The 14051-nt window shown below is 48.3% G+C and overlaps 1 protein-coding gene across 1 annotated transcript; it reads left to right on the forward strand.

The window, feature by feature from the left end:
- Positions 1–2432: 2432 nt before the first annotated feature.
- Positions 2433–3491, forward strand: TSKU (tsukushi, small leucine rich proteoglycan; the record flags this gene model as incomplete). The annotated part of the gene is made up of 1 exon (XM_082304512.1): positions 2433–3491. The coding sequence occupies one exon, from the start codon at positions 2433–2435 to the stop codon at positions 3489–3491; it is 1059 nt and encodes a 352-aa protein (XP_082160638.1).
- Positions 3492–14051: the final 10560 nt, after the last annotated feature.

The raw sequence follows: 14051 nt of genomic DNA on the forward strand, positions 1-14051 counted from the left end.
TCTAATCCAGAGCCAACAGGATGCCATGATGAACAGAGCTGGGCTTTCAAAGGAGAAGTTAGGAGGTGCTTTCCCTGTTGAGACATCAAGTGGGAATAGCCACTGGGTGGGATTTTGGAGAAGAAATACCAGTAGATTGTGCTGACAGTAATGCAGGTACTTCCCTGTAAATGAGACATTTAACATTTGGGTTTTTGCTTTTTGAGTTTCCAAAGAGCTCCCCACTGCTGTAATTTCCCCTGGTAATAAAACATTTCAGTGCATTCCAAAGGCAGCTTCATGGAAAAAAAGTAGTATTTAGTTTAGGAGGGACTGCAGAAGGGAGCAAGCTATGGTCTGTCTGCACAGAACCAGAGGGGATCAGCCTTGCTGTCATTAGGAAAGGGATATCTGGAAACGTGTCTGCAGAAAGGAGCTCTACCCTCTGCGTCCTCTCTGCACACATATGTGTTTTCTCAAGAAACAGTCGAACGGGCTGCGACTAGGGCTCATCTTACTGATTTTCTGTTGTTTCTATAGAAAAAGGGACCCCAGAGGATTGCGTGTTGGCCTTTAGCAATGCTTTGGTTGCAGGCTCTTTGGCCAGAGTCCCAATTTCTGCTCTCTATTTGCAGAAGGTCTGGGATTTACCGCCAGACAAGTCATATCAGTGATCAGGACAATATTTTTGCAACGCTTTTTCCCCTTTGCACTTCTTTTGCACATCGGCAAGTAGTGCCTGGTTGGTCTCCTGGGAAGGAGAGCAGGGCCAAGAAGACCATGCTGAAAAGGGAAAGAAACTGCTGCCAAGGGGTGGGTGAGGGAAGGTGAAGCGTGAACTTCTAGGAAATGGTCCTGGGAAGGTGCAAGGGCTGTGGGGAAGGCACCTCAGCCAGATCAAAGGGTGTATGGGAAAGATGATACTGCAAAGAAGTTAATAAAGGGCTTTTAAACAGCGGTAGGAAAGGTGAGAATAGAGACCAGGGGGCCTGAAGTGGGGATGGGAACACACGTTTAAAGGGGATTTTTTTTTTTTTTTTTTTTGCTAAATGAGTGCTTGGCATGTGAGTCTCTGTTTATCGCCAGCAGTGTAGCCAAAGAGCAGTGCTGATGGATCTGCTTGCCTGGTTTGGTGGGAGATTTGTTGCCAGCCTCCTGGAGACCTTGTTTGCGAGACATGAGGAGCTGTCACCCATGACTGCATTGAGAACCAACGAAGACAGCCCTTGCTGCCTCTACTGATCTGCAGGATGCTGCCACGCTCCAATTTACCCTCTCCAGAGATGATAGCTAAAGCTTTTTTGGCTGGCTGTTGAAATCATGCAGCTGCTGTTGCCTGCAGTTGTGCAGAGGAGCTGTTAGGATGAGATCTGCAGAGGTCCAGCAAAGCTGGTGAGGTGCAGATCAGCTCTCTTCCTCCCTCAACTGTGACGACGGAGGGACAGAAACGTCTTAGATGGAGAAGGGTCAAAACCAGAGGGGTGGAGAGAGCTCCTTGCTTGCTGGCATCGTTAATCTTGAATATTAATGAATACTTAATGTAATTAGCAAAGACTCCCCAGAGGCTCTACCTGAAATAAATTGGCTCTCTCCACTTCATGCCTGTGTGGGATGCTGGGCCCACCACAGCAGAGTCTGGGTTAGACTGAGCAGTCCTTGGTTCCTCTGCTTCGGCAGGCAAGGAGCCAAGTGGCTGTTGTCTCTCCTGCCTGCTGTCAGCCCGAGGAGGGTTGGTTTAACTCTCTTTTTTAGCCAGCTGACATAAAGCAATGATCCTACTTCTAAATTTGCATTTGAAGTGTAAGCAAGGGAGACGTGCTGTCCATTGGGGCAGTAGGCAGCTGGCCTTTCTAGCTGTTCACCCTGGAGGATGTTCTGATGACGCCGTTATCTCTGTTACCTACAGTAAATTTGAACGGAGCTTTGATTTTTCCTTCCCTGATAAGGCTTTTGGACACCTAAGGCTCCCTGGGTGCACAGCCTACATGATTTCTCCAAGCTGTCAATGCAGGAGCTTGAACCCGGCACTCCCAAATCTCACATGGTTGCCCTGACATGAAGATTGTGTGCTGAAGTTTGCCAGGCTGTAAAATGACTCAGGGTTTGAGCTGTCATTTAGCTTCTTCCATGGTCCAGTCAAAAGGATGCATGTTGGATAGGTCTTGCTTTAAGGCAGCCTACTGTTCTTACAGCTGATTTGCAGTTGTGTCGTAACTTGGTTATATCTGCAAAGACTGTTAACCCAATATTTTTTTCTCCATTAAGTTCCCAGTGGGGTTCACAACATGAGAGACAAAGTGTTAGGGACATCCATGCTATTTAAGGGTATACTTAATCTATCCTTTTGGAAAGACAGAGAAGACTGCACGACTCAAACTGTTACACATCTTCAGTAAAGTAATTTCTATTGCAATTAAATCTGTTTTCTTATTGTCTTGTTTTCCAGGTCAACAATGCAGTTCCTAGCCTGGTTCAATTTGCTGCTTCTCCTTCCTTGTTTTGGTACCACCAAAACCTGCTTCCCTGGCTGCCACTGTGAAGTGGAAAGCTTTGGTCTCTTCGACAGCTTTAGCTTGACCAAGGTGGACTGCAGTGGAATGGGCTCACACATTGTTCCTGTCCCAATCCCTCTGGATACCTCCTACTTGGATCTATCATCAAACAAACTGGAAACAATCAATGAATCAATGCTTACTGGCCCTGGATACACCACCTTGGTGAGCCTCGACCTGAGCTACAACAAAATTGCCAAGATTTCCTCCACAACCTTCTCCAGGCTTCGGTACCTGGAGTCCTTGGATCTGAGTCATAATTCTCTGGAAGTCCTTCCAGAGGACTGTTTCTCCAGTTCTCCTCTGGGCGACATAGATTTGAGCAATAACAAGCTTTTGGATATAGCTATGGACATTTTTGCTTCAAAAGGTCAAGGAAAACCCCTGAATGTGGATCTATCCAATAATATGCTCAGCACAATTACAAGGCACCGTGAAAAGAGCATCCCCAACATCCAGAACTTAAATCTTTCTGGAAACAGGCTAACATCTGTGCCAAATCTTCAAGGGATTCCTCTCCGATACTTAAATCTTGACGGGAACCCTCTAGTCAAGATTGAGAAAGGAGACTTCACAGGGCTGAAAGATTTGATTCATTTATCCCTCAGCAGCCTGCGTGGCTTTGGAGAGTTATCTCCTTATAGCTTCAAGGAACTATCAGCCCTCCAAGTTCTGGATTTATCCAGCAATCCCAACCTGAAGTCACTGACTGCTGAAGTTATCTTTGGTCTGAACTCCCTGCAGGAGCTCAACCTCTCTGGGACAGGCGTGTCATCCTTGCCAAAGACTGTGCTGAAATACCTGCCTTCCATCAAAAGCATCACGTTGGGGAAGAACATACAGTGTCTTAAGACCATAAAAGAAGGACAGTACCACCGGCAAATTGGGCTGACCAAAAAAGAGGTCCTCAGTTGCCACGACAGTCATGGGTCCGTAGCAGCAGCGCCTTATGTTTCGTGATGAAAGCTGGGGAGAAGGGGTGGGGAAGGGAGGGCGGGGGGCCATGGGATTTGTACAGGTGTCGGACTGAGATGGCTTGCAGTGTGCCTTTTGTAAAACTGTCAATAATTTATATATTTGTATATGCCAATACTTGATTGTTTGTGGATTTTATAAACTCTCAAATCCTGGCCCACATCATCTGCAGGCTCCAGATTTTGCCCAGTGCGTTGAGGTCCTGCGTGCAGGCCATTAGCTCAAAAGAGCGGTGATGCTGGACAATGGGGACCAAGCTGCTCTGCAGGTCCCAGGGCAGAACAGCCGCTCTGGAGCAAACCTTCGTGCCCCAGGCACATTTGTAGGAGCAAACCTATGTCTCTCCAGAGCACACACCAAAACGTACTGACTCCGTAGCTGCTTGCTTACAAACCCACGCATCATCCTTTTTTTTAATTATTACTCCCCAAGAAGTGCCTTCTGGATGTTGCCTTCATTAGCAGCACCCTGTTCCCTGTCGTGCACTTTCAGTCTTGAAGAAACATTTCCAGACAAACCTGAATACAGGGTGCTCCTAATGTGCTGCTTTTTACATGTTATTTGCATAGGTGTGCAATGAACATTAAGTTGAGACCTTTTCCCACAATTTTCTCCCTATTTTCCCATCTCGATCCTTTTCACATCAAATTACTTCAGGTCCAACCTTGGCAACCTCCTGTCTTTCTAACCTTAGTGAGCTATGGCTCAGAGATGATGTGCAGCAGAGCAAGGAAAGCAGAGGGGTTTGCCAACAGCCGCATCTCACCCAGGAACCAGCCTCTGATGAAGCAAATTAACTGAGCTGCAAAGTGAAGAGATCATGTAGCCTAGCTTAAAACAAAAAAAAATCCCTTTTCCCTTTCTGGGGAAGCTTGGAAGAAGATGTTGACAGGGTTTCTCGTCTTGACGACCTTATCAAACCAAGAGGCAGACCCGGAGGACGTGAGTGTAAGCTGTTTCCATGCTGACATCTCCCATCTGAACATAACATCTGCGACTCAGCTGGGCTCCTGTGGCAATTTCCAGTGCCGAAACACTCTCCAGAACATGCCAGGAGAAGAATTAACACTGACGCCTATGACCCTGGCACGCTTTGCCTATCAGGGGAAAGATCTTGGGGTTTTTCTTCCAGAGTTGTGGCTTTTCTTTTTCTCCCACAGCTCCTTGGCTGCCAACTGAAATCTGATAAAAAGCCTGGTCCTCAGAGATTTACTCATTTTTTCCTCTATTGCTGAAATGCTGGCAAAGCAAAGGGGAGCCCCTCTCATCCCCCTTCTTCTCCAGGGTAGAAGAAAGCGGGGGAAGGCAGCACAGCTTGACTCAATGTCATCTGTGAAGCCTTCACCCTGCTTATAAGAGCTCCTGCAATGGAGGTCTGGTCCACATCTGGCATGCTCTGCCCTGGGGATGGGAAGGGATGTTGAGGATGGGGATCCTGCTCGGGTTGGTGTGCAGCTTGGTCTCTAAACCCAGCCTTGCATCAGGGCAACCTTCCATGTCTGAAGCTGGTTTAGGAAGGTCCATGCAAAGGTGATGCAGACATAAACCCATTCCACAACCCTTCTTGGGTGTGTTGGGAGGAGCTCAGGCTTTGTCTTTGGAAACCCCACTGCCCAAAGCAGCTGTCTCCAGGGATAGTTGAAAACCACTGAGCCCATAAAAGCCAGAGTCAACACCTCACTTGGGATACTGAAATCCCTCTCCCACATTTTCATCCATCCTCTTTTCAGTGATTTGTTTGCGGATCTTAGGGTGGGATTTTAGCCCTTTCTTTCAGTGCTGGGGGTTTTCCTCCTCTGCTGAGCCTTTGCAATGCTCGACCAGCCTTCACAGTCACAAGAAACAGTGATTTTTCTTAAAAAGGCAATGGGACTGCCTACAGGCAGGGATCTGGAGGGGAACAGCAACTAACTGCAGCGCAAGACGGGGGCAGTTTGGGAGGGAGGAGGTGTTTTTTTAGTGGATCTTGCCTTTTTAAGAGAATTCTTTTCTGCTGGCAGAAAAAGTAATTTTTAAAAAAGTTGTTTTATTTTATAAGTCTGTGCGTAGATGAAATGTTTCGGGGATCACATACCGTCAAAGTTACTGCATTTGCGCCACTGTGGTAAATTTAAAACCCAGTGTGACAATCCAATTGAAGACTGCAAGATTTCCTTGTGTAATCTCACGTTAGCTGCTAGCTAAATAAGTCTTAGCGAAAGCTGGCAAATACCATTGCTGTGTTTGTTTTTTTTAAAGAACCTCTGCAGCATTGTAAGGCTTTGTGATTACTCACAATATAATAAAAAGTGGTTTGGAGGAGAATAAACCCAGATCCCCCGGATTTATTGCCTTAGTGCTGGGAGAGCGGCAGCTGTCGCTGGGTCTGAAGTGCAACACGGCTTCTCTCCTTGCTCTGCTCAGCCCCACCAGCCTCACGAGTGTTGCATCTCCAAACTGGGGCCAGGATTTGTCCTCACTGACAGAAAGGCTTCAGAGCTTCACTGGCTGACTCAAAGGAAATTATGGACATGTGGCAGTGAAGCAGCACAAGGGTATCTATCTGGAGCAAATTTCCAGGATCTGCTCCAAAGGTTGTCAGAGATGGTAGGGATCTCTTCATGGATTTGGCCAATCTGGGACATGGTCTGCTAGGGTTGAAAGGCTGGATTTGCAGAGTGGGTGATGCAGGGAGAGCCCACGAGCTGTTTCACAAGACCATGGGGGTGGGAGGAAGAAAATGGGTACAGGCGCGATGCCACGGCACGGAAAGCTGCACGCTGCAGACCAAAGAGGTTTCAGCGGTGAGATACATGTGGTCCAGCTTCAGCACCACTCTCTGAGGAGCAGGGGCTGCTGCATGGAGGGCTAAGAGCATGCAGAGCCATTGCAACTAAAGAATAAATAGAAACATCTCAGGAGGGCTTTGCCTGCTCTTAAATAGCAAATTTAATTTTAAGCACTTCTCGATGCTGTGTATAAAAGTGATGCAAGCAGACACCCAGTGAGAAAACTGCCCCAGGGAAGCTGCAGCGTTCCTGGTCCTCCCAAGCCTGAAGGAACAGCTGCATCTTCCATCCAGGCAGGCTGCCTGGAAGACGCTGTTGGTTCTCCATCTGCCTCCCAAAACTGCCCCGTCCTCTAGGACATCATGCAAGGTACAGACTATAACCTGCAGGTAGGCATCTCCAGGAGAGGCCAGATCCTGCTCCCAGCACTGTTATGGACTGGGATGGGATCCCTCCTGCCCTGGGAGAACAGGCTCAGCTGGAGTGGTGGAGGGTGTCCTGCTGTTCTGGTCTGCCAGAGGATGGACACTGTCCAGGGAGCAACAGGTCTAAAGTTGGCTTCTCCCACTTCCATGTGAATGCCCCACTTATATGATGCTCCACTGCTGTGCTGGACCTTGTCCCTCCCAGTATTCCTTTGCCCCCTTGCCTTAACTTCTTCTTATTTTGATATTTATTTATTTATTGCTGTTATTTACATAGCCTTTCCAAAGCCCTCTGCATGGGAAGAAGCATGCAAGCCTCCATCAGCAGCTTGAGCCCCTGCGTCACCCACACACGTGTCCCTCTCCACCACGGGACCCAGACACCTGAAACATAGCACTGATGTCTCCACACAGAAAAAGGCACATGGTGGCTTCAAGCTTGGAAAATTTGAGGAGGCCCTCATGCCAGCTTCCTGAAGCTGCTGTCAGCTTGATACCACGGTGCGATGGACTAAACCCTGGTGTCAGACATTGCCCGAGCCACCCGTGCCAGGAAAGCCAGCCAGGCTGGTTAGCTGAAAGCTCTGGCTGTCTCCAGGACCAGCTCAGCTCTGCGGCCGGATACGTTTGCCCTGGCAAGCAAGATGGGTGTTTTAATTAGAGGCTGAATATTTTTAGAAGCAGGAAAACCTCAGCGGAGGCTGGGCAATAAGGATAGGCTGGGTTAGGGAGGGGGAAGAAGTGGCTGAGCTGGCGTTTGCTTGCAGCACTCTGTCTCCTGGAGGGTTATCAGCATCTCACCCTACTTTCCAGCATCTTGGAAAAGACACCAAGGATTGCTTCCCTCCATCCGCCTCATGCCCAGGGCAGCATAGGAGAACCTTCTTCTCTTTATTTAAAAAGATGCACCTCTTGGTATCCAAAAGCTCCCATTTTCTCCTCGACGGTCTGTTGGAGCTGTTTCTCCTGGCTGTCAGCTCTCAGCCTACAGAAGTCCCTCTCTGACTGATTATGTGACTGACTTCATAGCAGCAGTAGGTGCCGTCCCTTTTAAAAATAGCTGCTTCTCTGTACATTTGCCATTTTGCAGGAGCTTTTTATTTCCAGCACGTTTGTTCCACACACCCTGGCTTGGTCAGGCTGGAAAGCACAGATGAACTCTTGCCATGCCAGAAAATAATGCTGCGTGGCTGGGCATAATCCTCCTGGCTGCCCTGGGATCTGCCTCCTGGGAAAGCTTTGGTGCAGTGAAACCCTCTGCCCCATGCATGTTTCTAGAGGCAGCACCGTAGCATTATTCCTGCTCCATCGCCCCTGAGACATCCCCTTCCTTCCCTTTTTGAGTAGACAAGTAGACCTGGGAACCTGATTAAAAGGTGGAAAATTGGAGCTGAAACTAGGCCATCAGATAAATCCTTTCCTGTAATAAGCAGGGAGTCGAAGCACCGGCCCTTAATCACAGCCTTTGTTTCCCAGCATTTGTATGCCTGTGTGCACCCGTCCCTCAGCGCCAGAACAAACCCGCCCTCCTTCTGCCCCATCCCTACCCCTGCACTGCTTTTCATTAATGGCATTAAAATAAAAGTGGTTCATTCTGCCATGGAGGAGCACCCCGGAGGAAGCAGCAGCCCGCTGTGCCAGGCGCTGCGCATCCTTCACAAAAACCCCTGCCAGCTGCAAGGGGGTTTGGGCAGGGGGATGTGCTGCCACCCTGCCCAGCTCCATCCCCTCCAGTGGTCCAGCCTCCACTCTGGGTGCACCCCAGAGGAATGAATCACACTGAAAAAAAAAAAAATTTTGCTCCTGGAAACTTTCCCACCACTGTGGTGATGTCCTTTAACCCCTGCCGCTGCCTGCCTGGGCCTCTGCGCCACGTGCTCCCCTCCTCTTCCTCGTTAGCGGTGGATGTGTGTCACGGCGCTTGCTGGTAATTGACTGGGGCTGTGCTGGGAATTTGAACCTACATTTCAAAGAGATCGTTAACCTCCTTTTCCTTCTCTTTGAACTGCTTCGCTTATTGTAGGTTAAAGGAAACGCACGGCTTCTTCCTCCCAGAGTCCCTTTTGATGGGCACCCGGCACATTAGAGCTGGTGGTTTTTTACCAGCGATGATGTTGGCGGTGGCGTGCTGCTAAGTAAGTGGTGTGCGATGATGCATTTTGGTGAGATCAAGCTGCCTCTTGATTTCAGAGGGGATTGCAGGTAAAGCAATGGTTCAGAGATGGCCAAGGGACTGGTAGAGGCACGTAACATCGCTGTCCCAGCAGTATGTGGCAGGGTCTCAGCCAACAGAGGACCAAGGAAGGGCCACAGGTTATGGGTCACTCACACAGAAACTAGGTTCAAGCCCTTCTACCATGCTGGACCTTCTGGGTGGGCTTGGGCACATGAATGACAACTTTTCTCAGATGTGTTTCCATGGGTGGTTTAAGTCACCCTGTGACTGCAGGGCAGCAGAGAGAGGTTGTCCTGACCTTCCTTTCCATTACATCAAAGCCAGCATTTGTGCAGCCCTCCACTGTATCAAAAAAGAAAAAAGGCGACCAGTTTTCAGACAGATCAGGGAGTTGAACCAACCCATCAGGTGGCCATGCAGCCGCTAGCAGAAATGTATGGCAATAGCACAGTGCCCTGCACAATGAGCACTCTGAGTCCCTCTTCACAATAATATCTGGACTCTGAGTGATGTCTGCATCCATTTTTGGTTCAAAACAGGTGGACTGAAGGCTCCCAACTACCTCTGAGCATCTCGCCTGCTTATAACCTATAACTTGGCCCTGGTTGGGCTGCTATGAAGATAAATGTATGTAGGACTGTGAGGCGTTGGGCTATTAGATTAGACAATGTCCTGAAAGACAAGCTCTGCATCACCAGAGTTGACATGTGCATTGGTAGGTCTCCATTGGCAACCGGGGTCATCCTTGGTCCTATGGTCCTAAAATCTTTGCATTGTTAATGATGCTTGCTCAGCTCACAATTAGCTATCCTCGTTGCCCCCATGGTAGATGCTCTACCAAGCATCTCTGAGGGGCTGGAGTATGTTCAATACCCATCTTGTTCAGTCAGTCTTTGAGAGGAACTATCTCAACACCTTCTCCTCACCACCTGGGACGGGACCAGGTATGATGGGAAGGAAGAAGGTCAGGGATGGAGCAGAGCTCTAGCACGACCCCAAAACTGAATTTGGGGTCCTTCATGGGACAGACACCTCTATGGCTCTGATGAAAGCTACAAGGCCTGAAGCTCTTTCCAGCCAGTGCTGGTTTTCACCTCATTTTGACTTCATTTCAGCTGCCCTTGAATTTGGAAGGCAAGTCTTCCATGTCCTCATGGCTCTACTACTGTCCCTAATTCAACCACACGAGGCTGTTAAGTCCCCTTCTGCCAATTATTGTCTACCTTTTTGTAGGACTCATCCATACAATAATTATCACAGCTCAGAAAATCCCTAGATTTCAGCTGAGCCCTGCTCACTGACCAAATCTAAGCTCTTAGCTTCAGCTATTGTGAGGGAGAGAACATCAGTATAAACCTCAGTCAAGCATTTATGCTACTATCTCCTACCTCATGGTTGCAATGAAGTGCATCTAGTTACCACAGGTCAGCCAGCATTCATAAAACCTCATTGCATTGTTCAAACATCTGAGAATTCATATTAAAGCATAAATCAATCTGTGCTGCTCCATAACCTTTAGGATATTTCTGAAGAACAATATTCTACAGTCTTTTTTTTTGCTTTACCCTTACTCACTGCCATCATTTCTTTTATCGCCTCAGTGATTACAAAACCTGAAATAATGGATAGATTTATTTGCTGGAAGAACTGGGCATCTCTGGAGGTAATTCTCAGACCTGCTAATGCGCTCTCTCTGTCTAAGGTAAGAAACTTCTGAAGAGGGAGTAGCTTTTCTCGTGAGATATGCCAAAGGAAACAGATTCTTGTTTGGTGCAGTCTCTTTTGCAGGAACACAAGGGGCAAGATTTTTCCCTATTTTGCTACTAATCCTAATCAGCAGCATAAAAATTCTCCATTTTCCCCAGAAGTATTTGTTCATAGATTTATTTTCTCACTTAAATTTTTTGAAAAGTGATTGCTTCTCTTAAAAAAAAAAAACAAACCCCACTCAACAGCTGTCTGTTTGTCATAGTGCCATCTGGGACCTGCATCCTAGAGACCACAGAGGTGAAAATCCCCTTGAATAAACAGCAAAGGAGGAGGGCACAGAACATATCCCTGTGATATCCCATGGGAAATGCCTGGGTAATCCATGGTGGCAATTGTGCCACAATGCTATTTTTACCACTGTTTCTTAAATGTCCTGTGGTAGCATCCTCAGCCTCCCAAGACCAACGCTCCTCCACAGCTAAATTGGGAAGGATCCTGCCCCAGAGATCTTTCAACCAGAGAAGATCTCCAAAGAGGACACTATTACAGAAATATGGAAAGATTAGGACTGTGTTTCAGTCAGTTTTCCCAAAGCCTCATCACAAAGCTGTATTTTTCCTTGGTCGCCCTAGGAGCCCACATCTAGTCCATATCTGCTTGCTGTAAGATTGCCCTAATGGTGTGTCAAGCCTTTCGACAAGTCCAGTGGGCTTCTTCCTTTGGAGGCTATTTCACAGCTGGGTTTGAATTCACCCATGAGACACGTTTTCACCCAAAAATATTCCCCATAAGAATATTCTTGTCTCTACTTTTGCTCATCAGCTGTTTCTACGTTCACACACAAGCAGGCCAATCTCTGCTCCACAGGAGGAGTGTAGACACTTGGTGATGCCAGGGAAAAAGGTGCTGTTCTGGGAAAGGGCACTCCCAGGCTCACAATGGGTTTGGGTGTCATTGCTTTGGGGGAAAAATAGTGCTTTTCTGCAGTGACTCTGCGAATACTGTTTGCTGGGTTTCAGCAGCCCCAGAAAAGCAGTGATAGGTCCTTCATGCATGGAGAACAACCCCCAGTCACAGCCTGCAGTCCAGGGGCAACCAATTTAGGCGGGCAAAAGCTCTGTATGGAATCACTTCAGCTTCCCCCTTCCTGAAGCTAAAATCATAGCTATAAAGTGTGCGTTGCACTGGCATCCCAAAGCAGAGTGGAAGCACCACAGCCGGCGGGGACCCCATCCTAGAGTCACCAAGGAGGTATCGAAATTATGGTAACAGCCCCAGCAGCCTGATGGAAATGAGGTGGTAATTCCTTCGTTTTCTTTCTTCAAGCCACAGCAGAAAAGAAGGGCCCCAGGACAACCCTTGTGTCAGGACACATCCCCATTTTGGTGCCACAGATCCCTGTGTTATCTGCTGCAGAAGAGAAGCTGGTTGCCCCGTCTGAAGCAGCAGTTTCACATGGCAGAGCAGAGCTGTGCAGTTTCCAGCAGAGCTCTGGAGCCAGCCAAGCACCATTAGCCTAGTTTTTCATCCAAGCAAGGAAGTCCTGGCTCCTGGCAGGCTTATTAGCTTTGGCACCGAGCTCAGCTGACACCTGGCCAAGGCATTCTGGCTGCAGCTGGACCTGTCTGGCTTCTGTCCCACCAGCTTGGGTCTCTCCTCATCACACTTCCCTACTCTCTTGGTTCAGCATGGACAGAGCAATCTCGTGCGCCTGCCCAACTGAGCAACGGGGATCGCTACAGACTTGGGAGTTAGAGGGGCTGTTCAAACTCCACACCCCTTCGTATATCCAAGGATCCTTGAGATTTGCAAAGCACTTGGTTGTCCAAGAACAGAGATTTCCCTTCCATCTGACAAAGGTGGTGCTGGGCACAAGCAGGGATGAGCAATTTGTTGTATTTGCTTTTACTGCTTATCTTCCCTCCTTCAAACTCAAGATATGTTTGAAAGCCTAGAAGAAAGCTTCATGGCTCTTCCCAGGGATTGAACTAATCTCATAAGCAGTTGGAAGAGAGGACAAAATCCCAGAAGCTGACAGGCTCTGGAGATGCAGTACATCGTAGATATTCCCTAATGGTTGCAAAAATGTACACTTTATTTCTTAACCCCCTTCGTGATTGCTAGGGAGAGAGAAAGCCTGCGTCCATGGCAGTCCTGCTGCACACCCATCTCTTTTCTCTCCTGGCCTCTTCCACCAGAGTAGTCCTGGGCAGAAGTACCCTTGGGGTGGCCGAAAGGATTGTCTCTGCTCTAGGAACCCAAAGCAAGGTATCACATCGCTGTCCCTGCCACAGTGCCTGCCCCATTGCTGTCCCCATCAAAGCCAGCACCTGTCTGGGCAGAGACTCTTTCCAGGGCTGCTTCCACCATACAGCAAAGATGCTGAGAATATCCCCTGTCCCTCACACTCTCAACTCTGTTCACACACGTACAATGTGTGAAGGCCATAGAAATACTCCTATATATAGGGAGGTTTGCTTTCAGCATGGGAGCTCTGGGCAGGCGGGATGCTAAGGGCTAACAGCATACCCCAAGCTGTTTGCTGCATCCGCATTGCTCTGTTATAGATAAAGCCCAGCATCGTGGCTCAAGTCCTAGAACCAGGGGCCTCAATGACCAGCTCACTTATCACATCAGCTTGGCATCAGCCAGATTTACACTTTCTGACAGGAGCGTGTCTCCGTTGCTTTTGCAGACCTGCAGCAACAGAGATGTATCCTCTCTAAAGAAGCAAATTTTAGCCTTTATTTTGCCCTTCTCATCATAGAATTATAGAATCATGGAATGGTTTGGGTTGAAAGGGACCTTTAAACATCATCATTGCTCAAAACCTCATCCAACCTGACCTTGAACACTTCCAATGATGGGGCATCCACAACTTCTCTGTGCAACCTGTGCCAGTATCTCACCACTCTTATCACAAAAAATTTCTTCCTTATGACTCATCTAAATCTACTCCCCAGCCTCTAACCTGAATCTTCCCTAGCTGCAGCCTGAGTAGGTGACTCCTTGTCCTTACCCCCACAGAAGCGGAGATGAGGTCACGAAATTAATACCTGACAGGCAACAACGCTGCATATCAGCTCTGTTTTGCTGAGTCCCTGCTGAAAGCTGGTTCCCTCGTTAACCACTTTGCAGCACCAGGCACAGCCTGGGACGCAGCAGATAGCATTTTTATCAGCTTTTCAAGACTTTAACTGCAGGACCTGCTCTTCTCCCAGGCACCTGCTGCGCGCTGCAGGTTAAACAGGGAGCAGGCAGCATGAACAGAAAAAAAAGGGGATGTTCTGTTGGGAGGAGATAAGGACAGAAATTGCCCCATGATGGTGACCTTGGACAGAAATTGCCCCATCACTAGGTAAATAGTGCTGTCAAGAGGCAGAGCTTCTGCTAGCCCCAGTCAGGATCTGTGTGGACTGGGACAGGCAGAAGTGAGGCTCAGATGGGGCTTGGGGTCTGGTTAGAG

The sequence above is a fragment of the Platalea leucorodia genome (assembly GCF_965183815.1).
Source record: "Platalea leucorodia genome assembly, chromosome: 2".
Classification (NCBI taxonomy): Eukaryota; Metazoa; Chordata; class Aves; order Pelecaniformes; family Threskiornithidae; genus Platalea; species Platalea leucorodia.